Source organism: Pleurodeles waltl, chromosome 1_1 (assembly GCF_031143425.1).
Source record: "Pleurodeles waltl isolate 20211129_DDA chromosome 1_1, aPleWal1.hap1.20221129, whole genome shotgun sequence".
In the NCBI taxonomy this organism is placed as follows: domain Eukaryota; kingdom Metazoa; phylum Chordata; class Amphibia; order Caudata; family Salamandridae; genus Pleurodeles; species Pleurodeles waltl.
The window spans coordinates 563,036,630-563,059,672 of record NC_090436.1 but is presented as its reverse complement, the minus strand read 5'-3'; the positions used below and the strand labels follow the sequence as shown (position 1 = coordinate 563,059,672).

At 41.4% G+C, this 23,043-nt stretch overlaps 1 protein-coding gene across 1 annotated transcript in view; it reads left to right on the top strand.

The window, feature by feature from the left end:
- Positions 1 to 23,043, top strand: part of SLCO4C1 (solute carrier organic anion transporter family member 4C1) — a 490,988-nt gene that overhangs the window by 437,614 nt on the left and 30,331 nt on the right. The window contains exon 12 of the mRNA XM_069226038.1: positions 16,992 to 17,129. Within this exon, the coding sequence (XP_069082139.1) occupies positions 16,992 to 17,129 (138 nt within the window). The remainder of the gene's footprint in view (positions 1 to 16,991; positions 17,130 to 23,043) is intronic.

The window sequence follows — 23,043 nt, the reverse complement described above, 5'->3', positions numbered from 1 at the left end:
CTTCCTTAGTTTTCTGGCTGGAAAACGAAGGAAGCATCATGCCCAGGCTTTCTAAAATAGTATAGGAAAACTGTAACATAACCTTAGGTTGCAAGTCAAGTTCACCTGCAATAGTCACACAAATACAGTTAAAAACATCAGTAGCCCATACAGCACAATCAACCCATGGTTTGTAAAGAGCCCTAATGTTTTTACGTATTCTGTTTTTTTGTCATTACTATGTTGGGATCTGTCTAGGAGGAGGGTATGCTGATGCTAGTTCACCATTCTCCACCAAGTAAGAAATGTAAGCACAGGAATAGGAATCTCTAACCTACCTTATGTAAGAGGGGAAAATAGAATTTAGAACTATAGAGAAAACATGCTGTAGTGGATGCCATGTCTCTCAGGGTACACTCTCTCTGGAAGGTCTTTAAAGGAACTGCATACACCACCGATACAATGGTATATGGTAAGTAATAGTAGTGGTGCCAGTACACTAATATATAACAATCCACAGTCCTTTTGCTTTCACCTGATGCTCAATATGGGAAAGCTCAGAAATTACCTAGTTACCTTCCCTGGCCTCTGGAGCACTGGAAGACTCTGATAAGTGGTCGTCAAGTCCACTATGTTATGTTATGGTATGTGTTAGAAATGGGGTCTTTGGTTGACAGTCAGGTTACCCCCTTTTCAAGCAAGGACCCTCACTCTAGTCAGGGTAAAAAAGAATCACCCTCAGATAACCCATGATTACCCCCTTGGTAGCTTGGAGAGCAGTATGCTTAACTTCAGAGTGCTAGGTGTAAAGTATTTGTACCAACACACACAGTAACTTAATGAAAACACTACAAAATACACAACACCAGTTTAGTAAAATAGGAAATATTTATCTAAACAAAACAAAACAAGACCAAAACGACAAAAATCCGACATACACAAGTCAAGTTATGATTTTTTAAAGATTAAACTAAAAAATAACGCTTAGAAACACAAAATGCTTCGATGAGGTGTTAAAACGGTGGCGTGACGGAGTTGTTCCCAACAAGCTGACACCAGTGGCGCCGGACACGGAGTTGCGTAGACCCCCAAGTACAGTACCTTTGGTGAAGAGTGAAAACAAGTCGATGTGCGAAGTAGGGGATCGCAGCGTCTGTGCGAAATGTTGAATCCACACACTTCGAGTGGCGTTGGTCAGGACGCGGTGCGGCAACTTCCATGGAGTCGCGGACTTCAGCAGCGTCAGGCCTGTGAAGGTCGTCCCGTTCCAGTGAAGATCACAGAGTCGGTTGCAGGCGGCGTCACAGGATTCAGCAGCGGCGTCGGTCCGAAGTCGTCCGAAGCCGATTTCCTTGGATTTCCACCAGCTTTCCTTTCAAGGGCCCAGTGACTGGATAGGGCACCACTTGTCAGAGCAGGAGTCTCTCCAGAGACTCCAGGTGCTGGCAGAGAGAAGTCTTTGCTGTCCTTGAGACTTCAAACATAAGGAGGCAATTTCTTCAAAAGAGGCACACAGAGTCCAGTCTTTGCCCTTTTACTCAGGCAGAAGCAGCAACTGCAGCATAGCTCCACAAAGCACAGTCACAGGCAGGGCAGCACTTCTCCTCATCTCTTCAGTTCTTCTCCAGGCAGAGGTTCCTCTTGTTTCCAGAAGTGTTCTAAATTATGTGGTTTTGTGTGCCCTTCTTATACCGAATTTCTCCTTTGAAGTAGGCCTACTTCAAAGTAAAGTCTCTATTGAATGTGAAATTCTGCCTTTCCCAGGCCAGGCCCCAGACACTCACCAGGGGGTCAGTGACGGCATTGTGTGAGGACAAGCACAGCCCTTTCAGGTGTAAGTGACCACTCCTCCCCTCCCTCCTAGCACAGATGGCTCATCAGGAAATGCAGACTACACCCCAGCTCCCTTTGTGTCACTGTCTAGTGTGAGGTGCCACCAGCCCAACTGTCAAACTGACCCAGACAGGGAATCCACAAACAGGCAGAGTCACAGAAATGGTATATAAGCAAGAAAATGCTCACTTTCTAAAAGTGGCATTTTCAAACGCACAATCTTAAAATCAACTTTACTAAAAGATGTAATTTTAAATTGTGAGCTCAGAGACCCCAAACTCCACATGTCCATCCACTCCCAAAGGGAATCTACACTTTAATCAGATTTAAAGGTAGCCCCCATGTTAACCTATGAGAGGGACAAGCCTTGCAACAGTGAAAAACGAATTTAGCAATATTTCACTGTCAGGATATATAAAACACATTACTATATGTCCTACCTTAACCATACACTGCACCCTGCCCTTGGGGCTACCTAGGGCCTACCTTAGGGGTGCCTTACATGTAAGAAAAGGGATTGTTTAGGCCTGGCAAGTAGGTACACTTGCCAAGTCGAATTTACAGTTAACTGCAGACACGGACACTGCAGTGGCAGGTCTGAGACATAATTACAGAGCTACTTATGTGGGTGGCACAATCAGTGCTGCAGGCCGACTAGTAACATTTGATTTACAGGCTCTGGCACCTCTAGTGCACCTTACTAGGGACTCACTAGTAACTCAAATATGCCAATCATGAATAAACCAATCAACATTACAATTTACACAGAGAGCATGTGCACTTTAGCTCTGGTTAGCAGTGGCAAAGTGCTCAGAGTTCAAAAGGCAACAGCAACAGGTCAGAAAAATAGGAGGCAGGAGGCAAAAAGATTGGGGATGACCCTGCATAAGCAAAAAAGTCCAACAGTATGTTATATATGTTAGCATTTATAAAGCGTGAACAACTCTGGGGGTATCTAAGCGCTAGGTCTATTATAGAGCCAACAAAAGTTAATGGAGGGTAGTTCTTTGAAGGTATACGAAGGAAGGACAAAGGAAAACATGAGGAAAAAAGGTAGCATAAAACAAAGGTGCAGGGAAACTCCAAAACAGTGAGCAAACTAAGTGAATGAGAACCATAACAGTAAGCAGGAGCAAGGCAACTTGCTATTGCCCCCAGGCTGCTTAAGTTATCCAGTATGCAATAATACTTGTAGTCTGATGTGGTGACTATTAGAAATTGTTTTGTTGGTTGACTGAGGTGTGAGCCCTGGTCAAGCAGCAACTTCAGTCTTTGTCAGGGTGAGGCACAAGCCAACTCCAAATTACTCTGTGCTCAACCCTCTGGTATCTGGCACAAAGCAGTCAGGCCTAACTTAGAGGCAATCTGCGAAGTATTTATGCAACACTTCAAACAGTTATAAAGTGAAACACCACGTAAAAAGGATCCCACACCAGATTAGAAAAATACAGATACTTTTAGTAAATTAAACAAGACCAAAATGTCAACAATCCAGTCAGTAGTACCGTACATATGCAATTTTAAAGGTTTTAGTTTAAATATATAAAAATGTACAAAGAGCCAACTATGGACAACTGATCATGCTGGACCGGGGCAAAGTCAAAAGTTCAGGCCAACCACAATGGTGGACTGGCCAGCTACAGGGACCCAGTTAGGTCTGCTGAGCAAAGGACCTGAAATCCTGGTTTGAGAAGCATTGCGAGGGTCCACATTGAAGATGCATCACCCAGCTGAACCAATGCCTCAGTTCTGAGATGAGTGCAGGGCTACAAAGCAAGGATCTGCGTCATTGTCGAAGATCCCATCGACAAGGGCTTGTGGTGTGAAGTCTGGCATCGAGGATGTGTCACGTAGTCGAGGTGATGGTTTGGTTCCAAGGAGCTGTGAGACTGTGATTTGGAGTCCGCCATCAACGAAGCTGCCGTCGATGAGGGATGTGAGGGCCTGCACTGAGGCTGCACAGTGGCAGTTCCAGTGAGGCTGCAAAGGTGATACAGGCCTTTGTGACAGGGGAGATACATGCAGTAGCCACGATGTGTTGATTGTGCTCAGGGTTACGCTGCGCAGCAGAGGGGATATGATGGTTCCGCTGGGTCCCCAGAAGCTGGCAAGTCTCCTTAATTCCTCTTCCAATGGTCTGAAACTATGATGGCAACACTTGGCAGGGTAGAATCACAGATGGCAGACTCCAGTTGGTGGGGTAGAGATTCTTGGACCTTTCTGTTCCTGAGGCTTAAGTCAGGAGGCTAGCCAACTAGCCCTTGGAATCACTCTGGTTGTCCTGGATTTATAAATGCAGGCCTGTTCCTTCTCACCCTGGCAGCAGGTCAGCACAGTAGCGCAGCAGTCCTTTGGAACAGCAGTCTGGCAGAGTGGCAGTCCTTTCAGCAGCACAGCAGTCCTTCTTCCTGTCAGAGTATCCACAGGTCCAGAAGTGTACTGAGGATTTGGTGTCTGAAGGCCAGTAATTATATCCAGTTGTGCATTTGAAGTGGGAGAGAATCTACTAGAGGTTTCCCTTTGAAGTCCCTAGGCAGCCTGCCTTCCCTGTCCTGCCTTCAAACCAGCTTCGGGAGCATGCAGCCCTTTCTGTGGAGGCATGTCATAGCTTATTCAAGTGCAAGTGGGGCTGTGCCCAGCCACGGCCTCCCATCCTGCCAGTGATGACCCATCCAGGCACACCAAAGGTCCCTATTGTTTGTGACTCTCTAGGAGGAATACACAAAGCCCAACTGCTAACTACACCCAGTCATGTGACCCACACGCAGGCTGTAGGCACCAAATAGGACAGGAAAATGACAACTTTCTAAAAGGGGCCTTTTAAAAATTGTAATGTAAAATCCTACTTCACCATAAGTTAGGATTTTTCATTGCAACTCCAAAGACACCAAACATAAATGAGTTGCCTGTCCCCATTGGGAAGTCACAGCTTTTTAATTGTAATAAGGTAACCCAATGTTATCCTATGTGAGAGGTAGGCCTTGCAGTAGTGAGAAACAAATTTAAGAGTTTTTCAGAACATGTAAAACTTGAAAGTACATGTGCAGCTTATTGAATACACTGCACCTTGTCTCTGGGGCTGTCCAGGGCCTACTCTAGGGGTGACCTATATGTTTTAAAAAGAAAGGTTTGGGCTTGGAAAAAAGTTTTTCTTTGTCATGTCGAAAAGGCAGTTTAAAACTGCACACACAGGCTGCAATGGCAGGCCTGAGACATGTTTAAAGTGCTACTGAAGTGGGTGGCCAATCAGTGCTACAGTACCACTAGTAGCATTTCATTTACAATTGGCCTTGGCACAGGTAGTGCAACCTTATTAGGGATTTACCAGTAAATTGTATATGCCCATTGGCTATAAACCAATCTTGCCATGTCTTAAGGGAAGAGCACAATCACTTTAGCATGTGTTAGTAGTGGTAAAGTGTGCAGAGTACTCAGGCCAGCAAAAATTAAGTAAATTAAAACAGGAGATCTGACAGCAAAAGGTTAAGTAAAACATTACGTCAAGGAGTCCAGGTCAAACAGTGAGCTTCTCTGTCTGATCTGGAAGACCTATTTCTTATACCACAGCCCCAGTCTCCCATGAACCTTTCTCCATGGTCTCCATGCTTGTAGTATTTTCATTTTGCCCTTCAGGAACTTTTGCCTTCGGGTACGTGAACCCCATCTGCTCTATCATAATATTTTTCCAAACATCATTCATAACAACCACCCGCATTCACTGTTTATAAACATTTTATAGCAATTTTCATTGAATAAAGAACCTGAAAATCTTTTTGGTGGATCTCTTGTCTATCCTGCGTTTTCTACTACTCAAAGTTCCATTTAAAGCAATGTGGTGAAATCTCCCCATAGAACACGCTTTTGCAATCTTTAGCCAATCCAATAGCTTACATGTTGTCTAGAAAATGTAGTGCTGCATTCTTGATAGAAAGCAGAAGGGGAGACACCATGCTCTTTAACTACTGCAAGTCTTTCAAGAATACATATTGGGAATGGGGTAGCCAGCATTCATATTTTCCAATGTGAAGAAGCTTAAAAGCTTAAAAACAAATAGGTATGCTGCTGAAATGCTTAGACACCAGACTGGTGTGTTTAAAGGATTAAGTGTGATAAGAGGTCTCTCTAAGTGAAATGCAGAAACCGAGTTCACAAATATTTAAAATTGAAAAGTACAATATTATGATAGAAAAGTTCAGTGCAAAGAGACTTAATTTTACTTGTGGAGATAAAGTGCAAGATCTATGTCAGATTCATCTGATATTAATAAAGCATTAAGTGAATATTAATATTGATTGTATTGCCAACCAGGAATCACTGGGTTTGAGCATATTAAGGAGTTTCCTAAACATAATACTTCAGTCATGTTTTCACTTAGTGCTTAAAAATAATCTAGAGCTCCCTATTATGTTAAAGAAATAAAAGTATTACATTAATAGAACAAAGGGAAACTTTCAGTCCAGATGAGATTTTTATAACATTCTTTCATAAAACTCTATCATAAAACTAGAATTGCTAGAAAATTGTCACCTAACTTTATGAATGAAGAGACACATTTATTTCTAAAAAAAGACTAAGATGAAGATTTATACATCTTTTATAGTCCTATTAAATATCAGTAATCATGTGCGGCTGCTTTTGTCGAAGTAAGCCTCAGCAAGGCCTACTAGTGCAAGGGATTCGCCCTTCTCTGCACAAAGTCCTCAGACCATATAGGAAGAAGCTGGCACAGAAACTGAAATAAAAGACAAAGTTTATTAAACCTCATGAGGTGGTACTACAGTTCAAACAGCACCCTTCGGTAATGTTTGAAGTAACACACTGAACTAAGAGAGCATGGTCCTTTTATACCCACGCAGGGGCTAAAAGAAGGTGGTACAATTATAGAAGCAATACTTATATACATATAAGGTCATATGGAAATGCACAGTCGACAGGTAGGAGGGGCTATCAGTTTTCAAGGACTAGTTGACACATTACTGTCTGTTACTAATTACTAACAGCTGCAGCCCTTACTGGGCATGTGCAAAGTGGGAGATACTAAATATAACTTGTCACTAGACAGATTTTCAAGAGTAGTTAACAGAAGGGTAGGACAGAGCACATGGTGAGCACATGGCAGCATGTGGCAGAGAAAATGGCTGCCGTGAATACAAATGGATTCCGCGAAATGTTCACAATAGTTGGTAAATACAAGATGTCTTATGCTAATGCTTAATCTAATCGCTACTGACTTACAACAGACGACCCTTTCAGCATTAGCTGAAGACATTCGTCTTTCTGGGATAATCTAAATATTCATCTTATATATTTATGCTCATCATTTCAGCTATTTCCTTATCTAACATGTGTTGTGCTTTCATTTCTGTAATATTTCTTTTGGTAGGCATACAAGCAGTAATACACATGGAGCAGAACATTGGACCACACTGAATACAGATAGAGCATGTGAAAAATATTGCAATCATTACACACAGGATAGTCAGTAGTTTCTAGCCCCAAGCGGAAACAAGAGCCCAAAACCATCCAGAAAAAGTCCAAGTACCAGTCTCTGTGTGGATTTCTGCAGCAATTTTATGCAATTTAGAGATTGCATCATATACTGAAGGTGAGTGATCTGGAATGAAAATGCAGCAACTACTACCGATGATGCGACATGCACCACCTCGATCAGCTAATATCACATCTAGAACCATACAATTTTGGAGCGCTACAATCCTCGCAATTTGGAGCTCCTCTGTAATATTCCCAAGTGCCAGAGCTGCCTGATTGGTAACAGCTTCCACAACCCTAGTCAATCGTCTCACTTTCCTACTGTTTAACACAGCACCCACAAAGGAAAACAACCCTAAATTAAAATCAACATATTGTTGCAGGCTAGTGTCCGTTTGGTCTACCTCATTTGTACTTATTGTCCTTTTATATCTATTTTTAATGATGTAATTGAACAGTTTAAGATCTCGGTGATATGATGCAGGGGTCAAAAACACAGGGGGTAATAGAAAAGATACATAACACACACCTGACCACCCAACAGGTAGTTGGTAATATCCATAGTTACCACAAACAAAATATGTATTATGTGAAGCTGTAAAACTACTATTATTTACACCCTTAATAGTTCAAATCAAGGTACAATCGCTTATCCCCACTGGAATTCGCCCAATGCTATGTATACATAAATCTGCTTTAGTTTTTGTAACAGAAATCACAAATTGTTCTTTCTTGTCAGAGTCTCTTATATTTGTGAAGACATATGGTATTGAAACATTGTCCGGTTGATAATCTTCCCATTCCCATTTAGTTCCTTTGGCTTGGGGATATCCATCTTTATCTTGGTAGCATACTTTATTGAGGCGAAAAAGAAGTCCGCCCTCTGTACGTTTTCCAGTTGCAAACAAAAGTGTATACCAAGCTTGACAAGAACCATTGTGTGAAAAAGGAAGAGGAATGAAAGGTGTTCCTCCTTTCTTTTGATGCACAGGTATCATTTCACATACCCAACAGTTAGTAGTATTTGTAGCATTATGAGTATGATGCAACATCTGAATGAAAGTATTATTGAAGTACGATTGACGGTGCTTCTGCTCATGATAGGGAAGCATAAAATAATAGTGATCCTCTGGTACTGGAGTAGTGGCAACAAAAAACTCACGAGCAGGAGCCTTCTTTTCAACAAACCAGGGGATTATTGCTACAACCACCAAAACAACAACAAACCCCATAGTACTAATGATCAGTTTGTTATTCATTTTAGCAACAGTGATAATCAACCCTTTCAGAAATTAATTCAAAACAATCGTTGGAGCTCTTATCCCTGGGCAGCCGCTGATTTCTTCACCACGGGCCAAGACGGGTGTCACTACTCTAATGCATAGCTGATCCCCCCTCTTGCCACATTGGCTCTCCGTTTCACTAACACAGAGCGGTAGCTCAACCAGTTTTCTCCAGCAGTACGTGGTCTTTCCTCGGTCTCAAATTATATCGCAACACTCCAGAAATCGAATGGTCCGGGAAGAACTCCGCAGATTCGTCAGGTGATATAGCACGGCCTTTCTCTATAGCCAAAATCTCTCGATGATCGGTCAGCACAGCAGGTTCCAGCAAGGTAGGTAGCACTCTCTTGCAGTGAGTACTATGGACCCAATTCTTTCGGTTCGTCACTCGAACTGCTGTCCTTGTCGCAAGGAGCACCTGCTCTGGGCCTCGCCACTTTGGTTCCAAGCTGCTTGATCATTAAAAGGACTTAATCATCACCTGGTCACCAGCTCGGAGTTCATGGCCTTCACCTGTAGATCTGTCAGGAAGTGCTTCTCGAACAAAGGTGCGGCCTCCGGCATTGGTTTCGCGTCAACTATCATAGTCTGATCTGTTCCGAAGATGGAAGCTTGCACCCCGCCGGTCTGAGATGTCCGTGCAACTACGTCCACGGCCCTTTTCTCCTCTTGCAAACGGACTGCCACAACACATAATTTCACCAAACGCCTGATTGCATCAGCCACCTGGGAGAAAAAAAAAAGACCGTCACGCATTTGCTTATGATCAGCTGCTACATCATCGGGCTCTAACTCATCAGAATATTTCCGAAATAGTTCAATAATTTCTGTGCCAAATGCCTCTGTAAAATATAGCTGCTCCTTTTCCGTCCACCCTTTCATGTTGTCTAAAAGTTCAGAAGCAGAGACAACACTACGAAATGTTTTATGAGCAATAGATCTAAGCTCAGACGCACAGTCAGCAGGCAACATAGAGCGACTGTCTTGTATCTTCTGTTGCTCCGAACCGGACACCTCAGCTAACTCATGAGGGGCAGAAGGAAAGACATACGGAGGTGGAGGGCGATCTAGTAGCAAAAAATCATTGTGTGGTTTATTAAGGATAGGATAGAGAGGTTGCCTAACAGTGTATTGGCCAGTTATCTGTAATTTACGTTCTTTCTCTTCTAGCTCCTTTAAGTCATTTATTTCTTTCTTTCTCATTTCAAATGCTTTCACATATACATTCTTCCGCTGCTGTTTCTCAAGCAAGGCTTGCTCACGCTTCACTCGTCCACACACTTCTTTCTCCCACATTTGTACACAGTCAAACATATCTTGCCTAGACCTTTGCTTACACATACATTGTTCCACATACTCAATCTTTCGCAAATCAAATGACACATGCATAGGCCAACGTAACTCAGGATCCGCACAAGTGTATTTATTCCATAATGTGCTGTGTATTATAGAAGAAAGACCATGTTTAACAGAAAGTATCTCTATTGGGCGTCCCCTCTGGGGGTGGCGGTTGCGATTCTTCCAGTCTCAAATTGGTACCATTACAAAAGCAACACATCCTACGAAGTGCTCTAAAAACAGGCATGCCAAAAATATTGCAGAATATGCAGTATTATAATCAAAGTAGCACTTAAGGTACCTTTAGTACGATGTGCCGTTCAAATCAAAATTAAATTGGAGAAAATTCTCCTCATTACCTGCCTATATAAATTGCTATTTAAATATCAATTCAAAGGACACAAATTGACTAGTCATCCAAAACACGAGAGCCACAGTAAGTGGTGCTAAACTTCATTACCAAACAAAGGCATCAAAACCCACAGCAACTGCCGTAAAACGTCTCTTACCAATCACAGGGCGTCCAGGTTCCAACTGCCAAGTTCTAAAATCGACCAAATGGTCACTGCACGACGAATGAACAAAAAGGATCTCATTCGAGGACCGGCGCCACCTGGATGGTCAAATCAGAAAAAAGGGAAAAACGCCGTGGTTGCCAAGACTCGGGTCTCCTCAGGCATTGACCGTCCGCAGCGAGATCCCAATCCTTCATCGCGACTAATCCGTTGGGCGTCCGAGTCACCGATGAGTCCCTGTTCGGGTGCCAATTTGTCGAAGTAAGCCTCAGCAAGGCCTACTAGTGCAAGGGGTTCGCCCTTCTCTGCACAAAGTCCTCAGACCATATAGGAAGAAGTTGGCACAGAAACGGAAATAAAAGACAAAGTTTATTAAACCTCATGAGGTGGTACTACAGTTCAAACAGCACCCTTCGGTAATGTTTGAAGTAGCACACTGAACTAAGAGAGCATGGTCCTTTTATACCCACCCAGGGGCTAAAAGAAGGTGGTATAATTATAGAAGCAAGACTTATATACATATAAGGTCATATGGAAATGCACAGTCGACAGGTAGGAGAGGCTAACAGTTTTCAAGGACCAGTTGACACATTACTGTCTGTTACTAATTACTAACAGCTGCAGACCTTACTGGGCATGTGCAAAGTGGGAGATGCTAAATATAACTTGTCACTAGACAGATTTTCAAGAGTAGTTAACAGAAAGGTAGGACAGAGCACATGGTGAGCACATGGCAGCATGTGGCAGAGAAAATGGCTACCACGAATACAAATGGATTCCGCGAAATGTTCACAATAGTTGCTAAATACGAGATGACTTCTGCTAATGCTTAATCTAATCGCTACTGACTTACAACACTTTGACTAATGCTGAGAGTGCAGAAAAAAGGAAAAATAAAATGGTAATAAATTAACTTTATTATCATTTTATTTTTCCTCTGCCAGTCTGAGCCGGTTGTGGGAGCGGGACCATTGCTGCTGACTGGCAGCAGGGGAGAAGGAGTGGTGCACAACTTTAAAGTGTGCTTCTCACTTTGGCAGGCTGACTTGCATTGGCTAGGCCTGACATGGGCACAGGCCTCCAATGCCTTTGGGAGTGCTGAGACAGACCACTCCATCCAAGCATCTGGACTGGTTTACGGAGTTGGCTGGGGCCCGAACTGGACAACAAGAAGAGAACTAGGCCTGGAGGACATGCAGCAAGGTAAATTAATGCTTATTTTACTTTATTAAATGAAAACTAAATCACCAACATGAATTATGTTTCTGTTTTAAAGTTAAGCATGTTAACTTTAAAATGCTAATGTAATGCCTGTTGTCAAATTAGTTAGTGCTTATTCAAGGTTTCATTTTCCCCGAGGAAGCATGGTACCTTTTTCACACATTTGCTCATCCCACCACTTTCAGTTAATGACAGCCACAAGTGATAATCATCATGGTCCCAAAACTTCTGCTTTCAATCTCATGCTTGATATAACTAGGATTAACTGGTGATGCATGTTTAGCAGGATCTTTACACAAATAAATATCAATCATGTCACTATAAATAGGGGATTGATAGCAACAGACACCATTAAGGTGTTCACTCCTGTCTGGGGGGACTATATCTGGATTGTTATGAAGAATGTTGGCCTGGGCCATTCTAATTTTCCTCTATTCAACCTATTGTTTGCCTAAAAATGCATGATGTGAAGTGTGACCTGATCTTTTGTATGTCTGACAAAAGACAGAGGTGCTCTTTATCATTCCTAATCTTTGGCCTGACATGGCTGAAACTTCAAAATGCCATGCCGTTACATTTTATATTATAAAGGATCAACTGTGGTGGTAGGTAACCCCAAATTGCCTTAGATGCAGATGACTGCCCAATCTCTCTTTATAACCTTAAGATGGCTTTAGAATATTTCCTTGGTGCACTGGAAACCTTTTTATACTAATAAATAACTTGGAGAATGGCGTACTATATTCTCAGGGCCTGTGAAATAAATGTTACCAGTGGGCCCGCAGCACTTTATGTGTTACCCACTTAAGTAGCACCTTAAAACATATCCCAGGCCTTGCATTAGAGGCTGAGTGCAGTTTTAAAGTGCCACGGTAACTTGGCATTAAACCCCCTTGCTCTGGCCTTAAACACCCCTACATATAAATCATCCCTAATATAGGCCCTAGTTTCCTATAGGGCAATTAAAGGGTTGGAAACGTGCTTTTAAGTTTTACATGTCCTGGTAGTGAAATTACATTTGTTTCCCATTACTCTGAGATCTACCACTCCCATCGGTTAACATTGGTGACTGCTTATTACATATAATAAGCTATTATTCATAGTTGGGAGTAGGTAGATATATCATGTTTGGTACCTATGAAATTGTAATGATAAATGCTTTTTAATGGTAAAGTTGTTTTTTTCATTACATTTTTCTTGCTCTTAGTCCTTTGTGCCTACAGCCAGTCTTGGGGCACATGACTGGGTATAGCTGAAAATTAGACTTTGTGAATTTCCCCCAGACAGTCACACAATAGCGGGATTAGATGTGCCTCAATGAGCTATCTGCTGGATGGATTGGGGGAGGGAGTGGAGCCAACACATCCTACTTATACTTGAATGGCCTGTGCTCTGCCTTCACACAAAGGGCCGAACGACCCTGCATTGTCACTGTAGCCTGCTTGGAGCCAGGGCAGGGGAGACATGAAAGTCAATGTATTTCAGAGAATGTTTCCAGAGGCTTCTCCCACCTGCCACAAGAGGGACACAAGGGTATAAAAATAGGACCTTTAGACCCACCCTTCAGTTTACTTCTGGACCTGCAGAAGGACTCTCAGAGGACTACCTGCTGTTGTCATCTGCTGTCCACTCTGCCAGCCTGCTGCTGTACCTGGAAGGATTGCTTTGCTGCCTTGTGCTGCTTTGAAATATCAGATGCCAGCCCTACTGTTGAGTCCTGCATCTTCACCTGCACCCAGAACTACTAGAAGTGACTCCAAGGTCTAGTTTGCTGGCCACATGTTCAGAGTCACAGTGAAACAACTGGCTCACACTGTCTTAAACCCACACTTGGCACCAGCTTGAATGAGTCCTAAACCCCCTAAGAAGTGTCCCACTAGTCCTGCACCCTTCCTTGGGGTCCTAAAGGTGCCCAGATGGATTTTTCCAAACTGAAGACAGACACATTTTGGCCAAAAAGTGCTCTGAGAACCAGGAGGAGACCGGAGCCAACCTGCTTGCCTATCCGCCTGAGGTGCATCGCCTGTGAGATTGACTTTGCAGCTTCTCCTGCTACGTTCTTCTTCACAGCAGCAAATCCACTTCAGCAATCCTTTGCCAAAGGGTTACCTGAAGGAACTGCCTTCGGCTACAGCCCTCTGATTCGTTCCACTTGAGTTTTTCAACTTTCATTTCATTTCATCAACTTTAAGTCCAAACACAGATATCTTCACCATACTTTGACCTAAGGCTATCTGACAAGGACACTCCCTCCTAGACATCTATTGTAGCCCTGGCCCACTGAACTTTACCTTTTCAGAACTTTTTCTTCAAGAATGTTTCTAATTCCAAAGGTAAGTGCTGGCCGGGCCCAATCTGAACCGCGCTCTATGAAGCTTCAGTAAATGTATTTAGAGACCCAACCCAGAAGGGGAAAACTTCCACATTTTCGGTTTGAAAAAATAAGGAAACAGTTTGGTACAAAGCTATCTCATTTTAACAGAGCCTTGCACCAAATTGCAAAAAGCATTGACAGGAACTGCACTAATGGTGGTTCCTGCCAATGCTTTAAAAATAAAAATCATCACCAGCTTGGCAGTCATTTCTTTTAGTAAAGGTATTTGGAGACCCAACCCAGAAGGGGAAAACTTCCACAGAAAAAAGTTTTTTTTGTTAGAAAAACCCTCACCCACCATGGCTACCCCTTGGTGGCATGCTTCATCATTGGGTTTCTTCCCAATATCTTACATGGGAAGGAGCACTTAGAGGAACCCGTTTGTTTCACAGCAGCCATAAGATTATGCATATCCAAAGGGGAAAGAACTTGAAAACTATTAAATGTCAACCACTCCTCAATTGAGTCTTCCATCTTCAGGAGAAAATGAGCTTTGTTGACCACCAAGGAGGAAATTGTGCTTCTAATGGCTCTCACTGTTTTGAAGAAAAAGAAAGGCAATAAATCACTCTGCTCCAGAGATTGATATTTTATGGTTAATGTTGATTGTGAGTTTGAAAGGGATTTAGCATTTTGCAGTATTCTCAGTATTGGAAATTGTGGATGAGATTTTTTGTTTGGTTTTCTGAATCAGGTGGTTATATATTTATGTGTCTGATGCTGAAAAGGTAGTCTGATATCATCCTTGTTTGACCTTCTCCCTGCAGTCTCTGATTTCTCTAGGGACTGCTATATAAGCCTTATGTAAAGCACCTACATTTAAGGAACCTCATTTTGAGATGTTTTGTCTCTTCCAGTTGTAAACCATCAAAAAAATATGGTTGCATTTGATTGTTTAGAAATGGTAGCCGTTTGGTAATCAGCAAAAAAACGGATACAAGAACAGTATGTATTAAGCCTAACACTTGGAAAGGAAACTGTATACATTCTGTCCACAGAATGTGAATAAGGCATGGCATGACGTTTTGAGGTAATTAATAATACTGTAGTCCAGCTGAGTTTAAAAGGCCAACTGTCCCTTGAATAAGATTAAGGGAGATCTTCAAACGAAACCCCCTCACTTTATACTTCCTAAAATTCACAACTTGGGAAATGCTGGACTCCTGCCCTGCAAGTCGTAAATCTCTGACCTTTGTATGTGGGATGGGGCAAAAATAAATGTCTGAATACCAAAATGTAAGTACGGTTATGGTTGCTATCCTGCCCTAATATCCTTTATCCGCCCGCATGGGAGTAGGCTTACTAACATGAAAATCGAGCAAATCATTTTGATTTATAAATTCACCTTATTTAATTGTCAAAAGTGGCATCACGCTAGTAAAAAAGATTATATTTATGCTCAAATTAACTTAAGTTTTCGGAAAGTTTTGCAAATTTTGTCCATGGTACTCTCATAACATAAAGCTTGATGACAAGGCTTGGCCCGCATATTGGGCACAAACCTTTCCTGTTAGCATTTTTGTCTAACTCCTATCATATGCATGATAAACTTAGGTGTGAGACATAATGATTCTCAGGACTTTTTGTGATTCAGGAAGACATTCAGTAGTAATTCACTCCTAAGTTCGGAGCGAGGCATAATGAAGGAAAAAAACTTACCTTTTTTTTGCCCCTTCCATATTTACTTAGTTTTTAGTTGTTTAAAATGCTACAAATGTAGACCCAGATAACAAAGTGTTTTGAATTACTTAATGTGCCTTATTCTCAGGTGTTAATGACTTGTGAATTCCCTGGCCTAATTCACCAAGCATTATTTGTGAATACCTGCGACTTATTTGATGCTTAGTTTAACTTACTAATAGATTTGCTTGAGTAATACATCTTCATTGAGAATTGCCTTGTATTCAGGGATGATGAGTAAATCACATCTTAGCCTTGACTAAAATAACCACTCAAAAAGTACATTGTGAATCAGGCTTGGAAATGCAAGAGTACACCTAGGAAAGGAACAACTTCTCATGGACAAAGCTTTATGAATCAAGTATGGAGTTCAATGTACTAACTAGTAGTTACAAACCAGGATCTATAAATTGCACACCAACTGGTTTGTGAACAGATATGCAGTTACCAATGAAAGGTTTGTAGAACAAGTCAAATTGCAAATTGCCCATTTGCAGGCCACAAAACCACGTTTCAGTAATCTTAATCAGGCAGTTCACTATTTGCAACCTCCTGCAATTGGCTGCTATGACAGGCATGGCGACCTCCAGGGAACATCAGGTCTCTGTCTCTGCATTTGCATTCCAAAAATTTTCCCTGTTTCCATTCAAGGTTCTGGTGCTGCTTTAAAAAATGTTTCTTTATTGATGAAATCATTAGGGGAGGCAGGCTTTGGTCCTTTTTATATCTACCTGCTCCTCCAAGACCATAAGACCTAAATGCCATGATGTAAATTGTCCCTCAGGTAGAGCTTTCCCATCACTAATCAGTTACCAAACCAGAAGGACTTTGTAACTGTTCTCTGCTACCACAATTGTGACCAGCAACCATTGCTGCATTTCTTTACAAATTGCATTAAGGATGCAATGTCTCTTTCATGCCCCCTCCTAATGTCTATTTGTAAAGAATCACAAAAGACGGTTTGCAAGTAAGAAAGGCATTTCCAATTTGTAAAACAACCCTGATACATTGTATACTTACATTTTGCATCACTAAGCCTGTAATTTAGTGAATTACAGATATTAGAGCTCAAAATGCAATGATAGTTCATGTTCGTAATGTAGAAGTATGTTTTGTTACTGTGCTAGAATCTATGGGGAAACAAAAACACTTGAACAAAGCAAAGAGACTCTTTCTGCAAATGTACTTAAAATAAAGTGTTTAAATGTTGCAGTATGTTTACGTTTCTCACATCGTTTGCAGTGTTTACTGACAGAAACTATTTACTTTTTCTGATAGGTGCTATTCCTGGTCCAATTCTGTTTGGTTTGACGATAGACAGCTCTTGTATTCTGTGGGACATTAAACCTTGTGGGGGACATGGAGCCTGTTGGACCTATGATAATGATAAAATGTCTGATTTGTTAATAATAATAAGTAAGTATCTGGCTTTTTAACAATAAATGTATGTGGTGTTTATTCTTTAATATGCTACAAATGATGGCTTTCTATAAGAATAATAACATACTTTATGAATATTGTTTAGTAAATGAGATGGCACTGGAAATGGGGTGAAACTACACAAGTAGAATGTAAATTTAGCATACATTTCAATATGTCTGCTGTTTAAATGACTGTTTATACAAATGGAGTTGCAGGGAGAAATATGTGTTTTTATTAGAAATATGTACCTTGTTTTAACATGGACACTAAAGCCTTGCTTCAATGCATCCGGTTGTGCTGAAATAGTAATAAAAATACTTACCAGTTGTAGATGTAGGTGTGTGATGTAGTTAATTCATTGAGAATGAATAGGCTGTCCTGTTTTCAGTGTTTATTTTTTGTGGATTTCAGTGGTGGTTTTTCAGTGTTTTCCCATTCTTTTGAAATAAATTTTTGCTCAGCTGCCTAACTTCCAAAAGAGTAAAGACCTGAATTTTTCCAGTGGTCACAAAACAGGCTGTTTTTTGCAGTAATTGTTTTAAAGCACATATTTATTTTAAAGGAGACTTACTGTTGGGTACGTAATGTCTACCTTTTGGCAGTGTGTTCAATGTATTTGTGTTAGATTGAGCTAAGTATGGAATTTCTGTGTATTGCACTCTCACTCACGTTGACTCTGTTTGATTTACATGAATATTAATGTATTAAACATGTAAGAGTCCTATATTCAAATATTTTAATAAACAAATTCCTGGACACAGTTGAGGGCTATTCATCCACTCATTACTGAATAATATGATATTTTAGGGGTGCCAACCCTGCCTACAAATATAGGGGTATATTTATACTTGTTTTGCGCCCAATTGGTGTCATTTTCTTTACACAAATTTGGTGCAAAACTAACTCCATATTTATACTTTGGCGCTAGACCCGTCTAGTGCCAAATATATGGAGTTAAATTCATTTTTTGGATGTGGAAATCTACTTTGCATCAATGAGATGCAAAGTAGGCTTTCCCGTGCAAAAAAACACTATATGGCCTTAGCGCTATATTTATCCCCCATGCTAAAATCACGCACTGGGAGGAGGGGTCAAATAATGGTGCAAAGCTTGCTTTGTACCATTATTTAATGCCTGGGTCAGGGTAGCCGTTAGGGGACCTGTGGGCTTATTTCCATGGTGGAACACCATGTAAATAAGCCCACAATTGCCCTCCCCAGGCCCTAAAGACACCCCAACCCACACCAGAGAGGCAACAGAGGAATGGGGACCCCATCCCAAGTAAGTATAGGTAGGTACAGGTAAGTATTTTATTTTGTATTGAAGTGCCCCCCCCCCTTATGGCACTGGGTGTAATGGCCATGCCCAAGGGACCCTGGTCCCCTGTACTGGCTATTAGGGTGGTGGGCAAGACAGGAGTCATGTGGTATGGATGGTTTTGCATCAGAAAATGACGCTAGGCTGGTTAGAGTTATTGTTTTTTACTCTAACCTGCCTAATGTCATTTTTTGGTGCAAAACCCCCCTCTTCCATACCGCCAGCCCTACCCGACTCACATCATTTTTTTTTTACACTTGCCTACCCTTTGCACCGGCTTGCACCATTCATACAGTGCCCGGCTGGTGCTCAGAAATGGTGCAACCCGGTGCTAAGCTTTTTGGTGCAAAACTGCATTAGTGCAGTTTTGCAGCAAAAAGTATAAATCTGAGCCATAGCACCTTGTCAGAACCTTAAAATCATGAAATACACCAGATGAATTTGTAGCCCTGCATTGTAAGACATGTGAACATTCGTAGCTGCCAAGTATCCCTATGGCAAATGTCTCATTTTAGGCCAGTCCATACCTTTTAACATGCATTTCATTCTATTCTGGGGCTTGGAATGTTGATGTTAGCATTGTAGCTATGGGCTCAAAAACCCAGCAGTGAAATGAAGTTGGTTAACAATCCAGTATTAGCTAACGGTTTCACAGATAACAATGGGACACCTTACAGCTACAAATTTGTTTGGTATGTGGAGTTACTTGTGTCATGTTTTCACCACTATCCCGTTCACAGGTACCTGTCACTACAGCTTGCACTGAATGTTTAAATCCTGGGATGTTTGGTAGTTGACTTGTATATGAATACTGACTTGTTAGGATAGGGGTCTGATGTATCACAGGGTTCTACTTATTCTGTGTCCTAGGGTGAATGTGATAGTACATATTGGCCAAGATTGGTATGAAATCAAATATGATTTTAATTTTTCCAGATTCTCTACAGTATGTACAATAATTAGGGCAGAACTAAACCATGCTTCTAAACCTAGCACCTTTAATTCAATCACACAATACTGGAGCTAACAAAAGGAAGAAAAGACAATATTTTAGTGACAACCCCAAACAACAGCAGGTTAATCTTAGACCAGTCTTTCTTATACAATAAAGTTACATTCTATTTACCCAGGAAGAAAAACAAATGACTCTATCTCTTCCCTTTCTTTAAACAGTATTTTAATTTGTAATTGTGCAGGTGTTTATAAGTGTTTACACTGAGGAGAGCTGCTTCACTTTTGGTGGGGTTTTATCAGTTATTAGCCTACATATGAAATTGATACATGTTACCATGGCTTTTGTGTTAGACAACACTGAATGATGGCAAAATCTGACACACAAGAAAGTAAACCTCTTTGCCTTGTATGACGTGCCTTTGCTACATATTGAACAGATAGCCACCTTGTTATTGTGTGGAAGGAAATTTCACACAGCTGTACAATAGTTATTAATCAGGTTCACAAGCTTATCTTCCACTTGGCACCTGTACCAACACACTTTGGTATTGCCGGTAGATGAAATGATAATATCACATATTGCGTAGTAGTACAGTGTCAACTTTGGGTAAAGAAAATGTCTCCACCAGCATTTTGCTGCCAGAGAAACGGTGTGATAGTGGGAGGTGGACCCTCTGTTTCCGTAGGTGATTCCCACAATTTATGGGCCAACTTCTAAATAGGGCAGGAATAGCATAACAGTTGCAGTCATTTTTGCTTTATTTTTGTGTGAGTTTCTTTTTAAACTTTCTAAAGAAATGTGAGGAAAATATCACATTAAGTTCTTTTTCCTCCAATTTCATATCATTGTTGTATTGTACATTTTATACCTCACTTACATAACAAAATTCAATATATGAGACTAACATTTTTAAAAATCTATCAAAGCAAAACACTTTAATAGATTACATTCAAAACACTGCTGTCTTGTTCTGAATAGAAATGTTACATTGTTTGACAGTCATATGAATAGATGAGAAGACTGACAGTTTCTGATTTACACTTTCGTTTTAGTTTGTACCAACTATACAAACTCCAACACATCCTAAAACAGACTCTTTTTGCATGAGTCTGTCTTGCATATTCATGCTGTCTTTGGTATACCAGCCATACTATCTCACCAAGATGAATTAAGTATATAGATTCCAGCTTAGGTCCTCATCTGGGCATACATCTTCACAAATGTGTATTTACTTCCATTGTTTTTCTATAGTGGTGAAGTACGGTTCACCATGCTACAGTATCGCAAACATGTATTACAGCGACTTAAATATTTATCTTATTTTTTTGATTTTATGAACACAAATCAAGTTATAAACATAACTTGAGATCATGTTCTTCTGTTTATGCCTCAGTGCATGCAGATGTTTTTTGAAACCCTATATTACAAAATGAAGATAGAGTTGATGTCTAGTAGTACAAATACGTTTTTAAAAAAAATAGCATTAGTCAGTAAAAGTTTTAAAAATTATTTAGAACATTTTCCCCACCAATCTTATCCAGCCTGTTCACCTTTTTTCCAATTTTTTTATGTCTGCTGCAGATATCTCTGCAGGTTTCAGGTTTGACTGTTGATAGTAATGACATAGCCATTAGGTTTTTGAATGCCTTTTACTTACGTAACTGCATCAGCTATTAGCCAGGAAGTTAATTCAAAGAATGATGCACAGTCTTCAAAGATTATGGGTTGAACTGAACGCCATAGCATTAGAGCCTGGTAGGGAAAACTCTGGGACTGATTTAGATCCTGAAAGTGTTACAGCCAAGCGGGGTTGGTGGTGTACCCGAAAAGACTGCAAAGTCTATGGTGTTCCACCTGCCATATTTAGATGTATTGCGCCTGAGCCAAAGACCATCACAACAGAGTGCCCTTCCTAGCCGATCTTACTTAGATGTTTCAGCTGTGCAGGCAGTGTCATACCAGCTGATGGCTGACAGAGGGTGGCTGTCGCTGGAGCCAATGGACATTGTACAATGGGAGTGGCCATGAAATACAGGTAAGTCTCACACACACACACACACTATACCTTAGCCATGTGTCCCCCTGCACTACACTACACAGCAACCCACATGCACTCCATTAGCCATTGCCATTCCACTACAACACAACCTCTACATGCTACAAACACATATTGCCATATATCCATGACACAAAACACACACCATTGATACTGCACCCATACACGACACAACCACAACAACCAACACAACTACATACTCAGCTACACAAACACACTCACACAAAGGCACAACTACACACATCACGATAATGTCCACCACACAACAAGACTCACCTGAATGTGTCACATAGCAACACAACATACACAACAACATTGATTCCACATGCAATTAACACACATACAGACACAACTGTATCACCCACTCCAGATCCCTCCACCTCAATCAGCCAATCCAGTCGCACACACATACACGTACTTACTCACATACACAGGTAGCAAAACCTTACCAGTACAGGTGCTCTTGCAAAGCCCACATTTGGACACCTTTGACAAGTGTGGTTGTACACTATTTGTGGTGCTAGCATTCATGTGTAATGAATAATGACACCACAGTGACATTTGTGTATGTGTGCGATATGCATGTTGTGCCAGTGTGTGCCCACCTATGTCTGACACCATCATGTACCTGACATATGTATGTCACAGTAATTTAAACATAATTTGCTGTGACGTATATGCCTGCAGTGGTCCAGACCTCCTGTGCAGTGCCCACCCAATGTACCCTGCCAGTGCCCCACCCCTACCTCTGAATTTGGCATTGGAGGGGAGTCATGCTTTCTCTGTGGGTCAGTGGCAGCAGCGACGGAAGGTGTTATCCGGTTATGTCCAGTTGAAAATGGAAGTGAAGTTAGGGGACAAGGTATGTTTTGAGCTCATTTTCCCCCTAATCCACCAACTCTGGTATGGGATTTGGACCGCCACTTTTTGCTTGGCGGTAAGGCACATCCAAATCTGCACAACGAGAAAGGTGGCTGGGGTCCTGCTGTCAGCCACTTTTTCCTATGATGCTGTCAATGTGGGCGGTGTTTCTTGGTGGAGTCGGCAGGTCCAATGTGGGCTTGCTCCTACGGGACCACCAACATCTAAATCCGGCGGGCAGACCTTCATGGCGGCAGACAGGCTTTCAGTCAAAAAATCAACAGCAGGACCATTACTGCCAACATCTAAATCAAGCTCTCCGTCTTCTTTTAGTCAGTGAGGAAATGGGTAGCATTGGCATGCACAAGATTGACACAGGTTATGCACAGTACACCAATATGAAAAACATCAGGGTAGCCCATGGGAATAATGCATCACTTGGGACAATCACTGCTAATGAACCCTTACAAACAGTTATGTGACCTGAATTTGCTAGTTACACTTTGAGGAAGATTGTCTCAGTATTTCTTTCTTACAAGGGCGTATAAGGAGTATAACTTGGTAAGAGTTACATCTGGGACTTTCAGCGCTTCAGTGTTTATTTGCCCTAAAAGCACTCCTTAAAAATCAAAATTATAAGCAATACAAAACGTGTAAAAAACTGAGATATTTAGTCTAACTGGGGTGAATCAGCCTTAAATCTGTCAGAGGGCAATGCA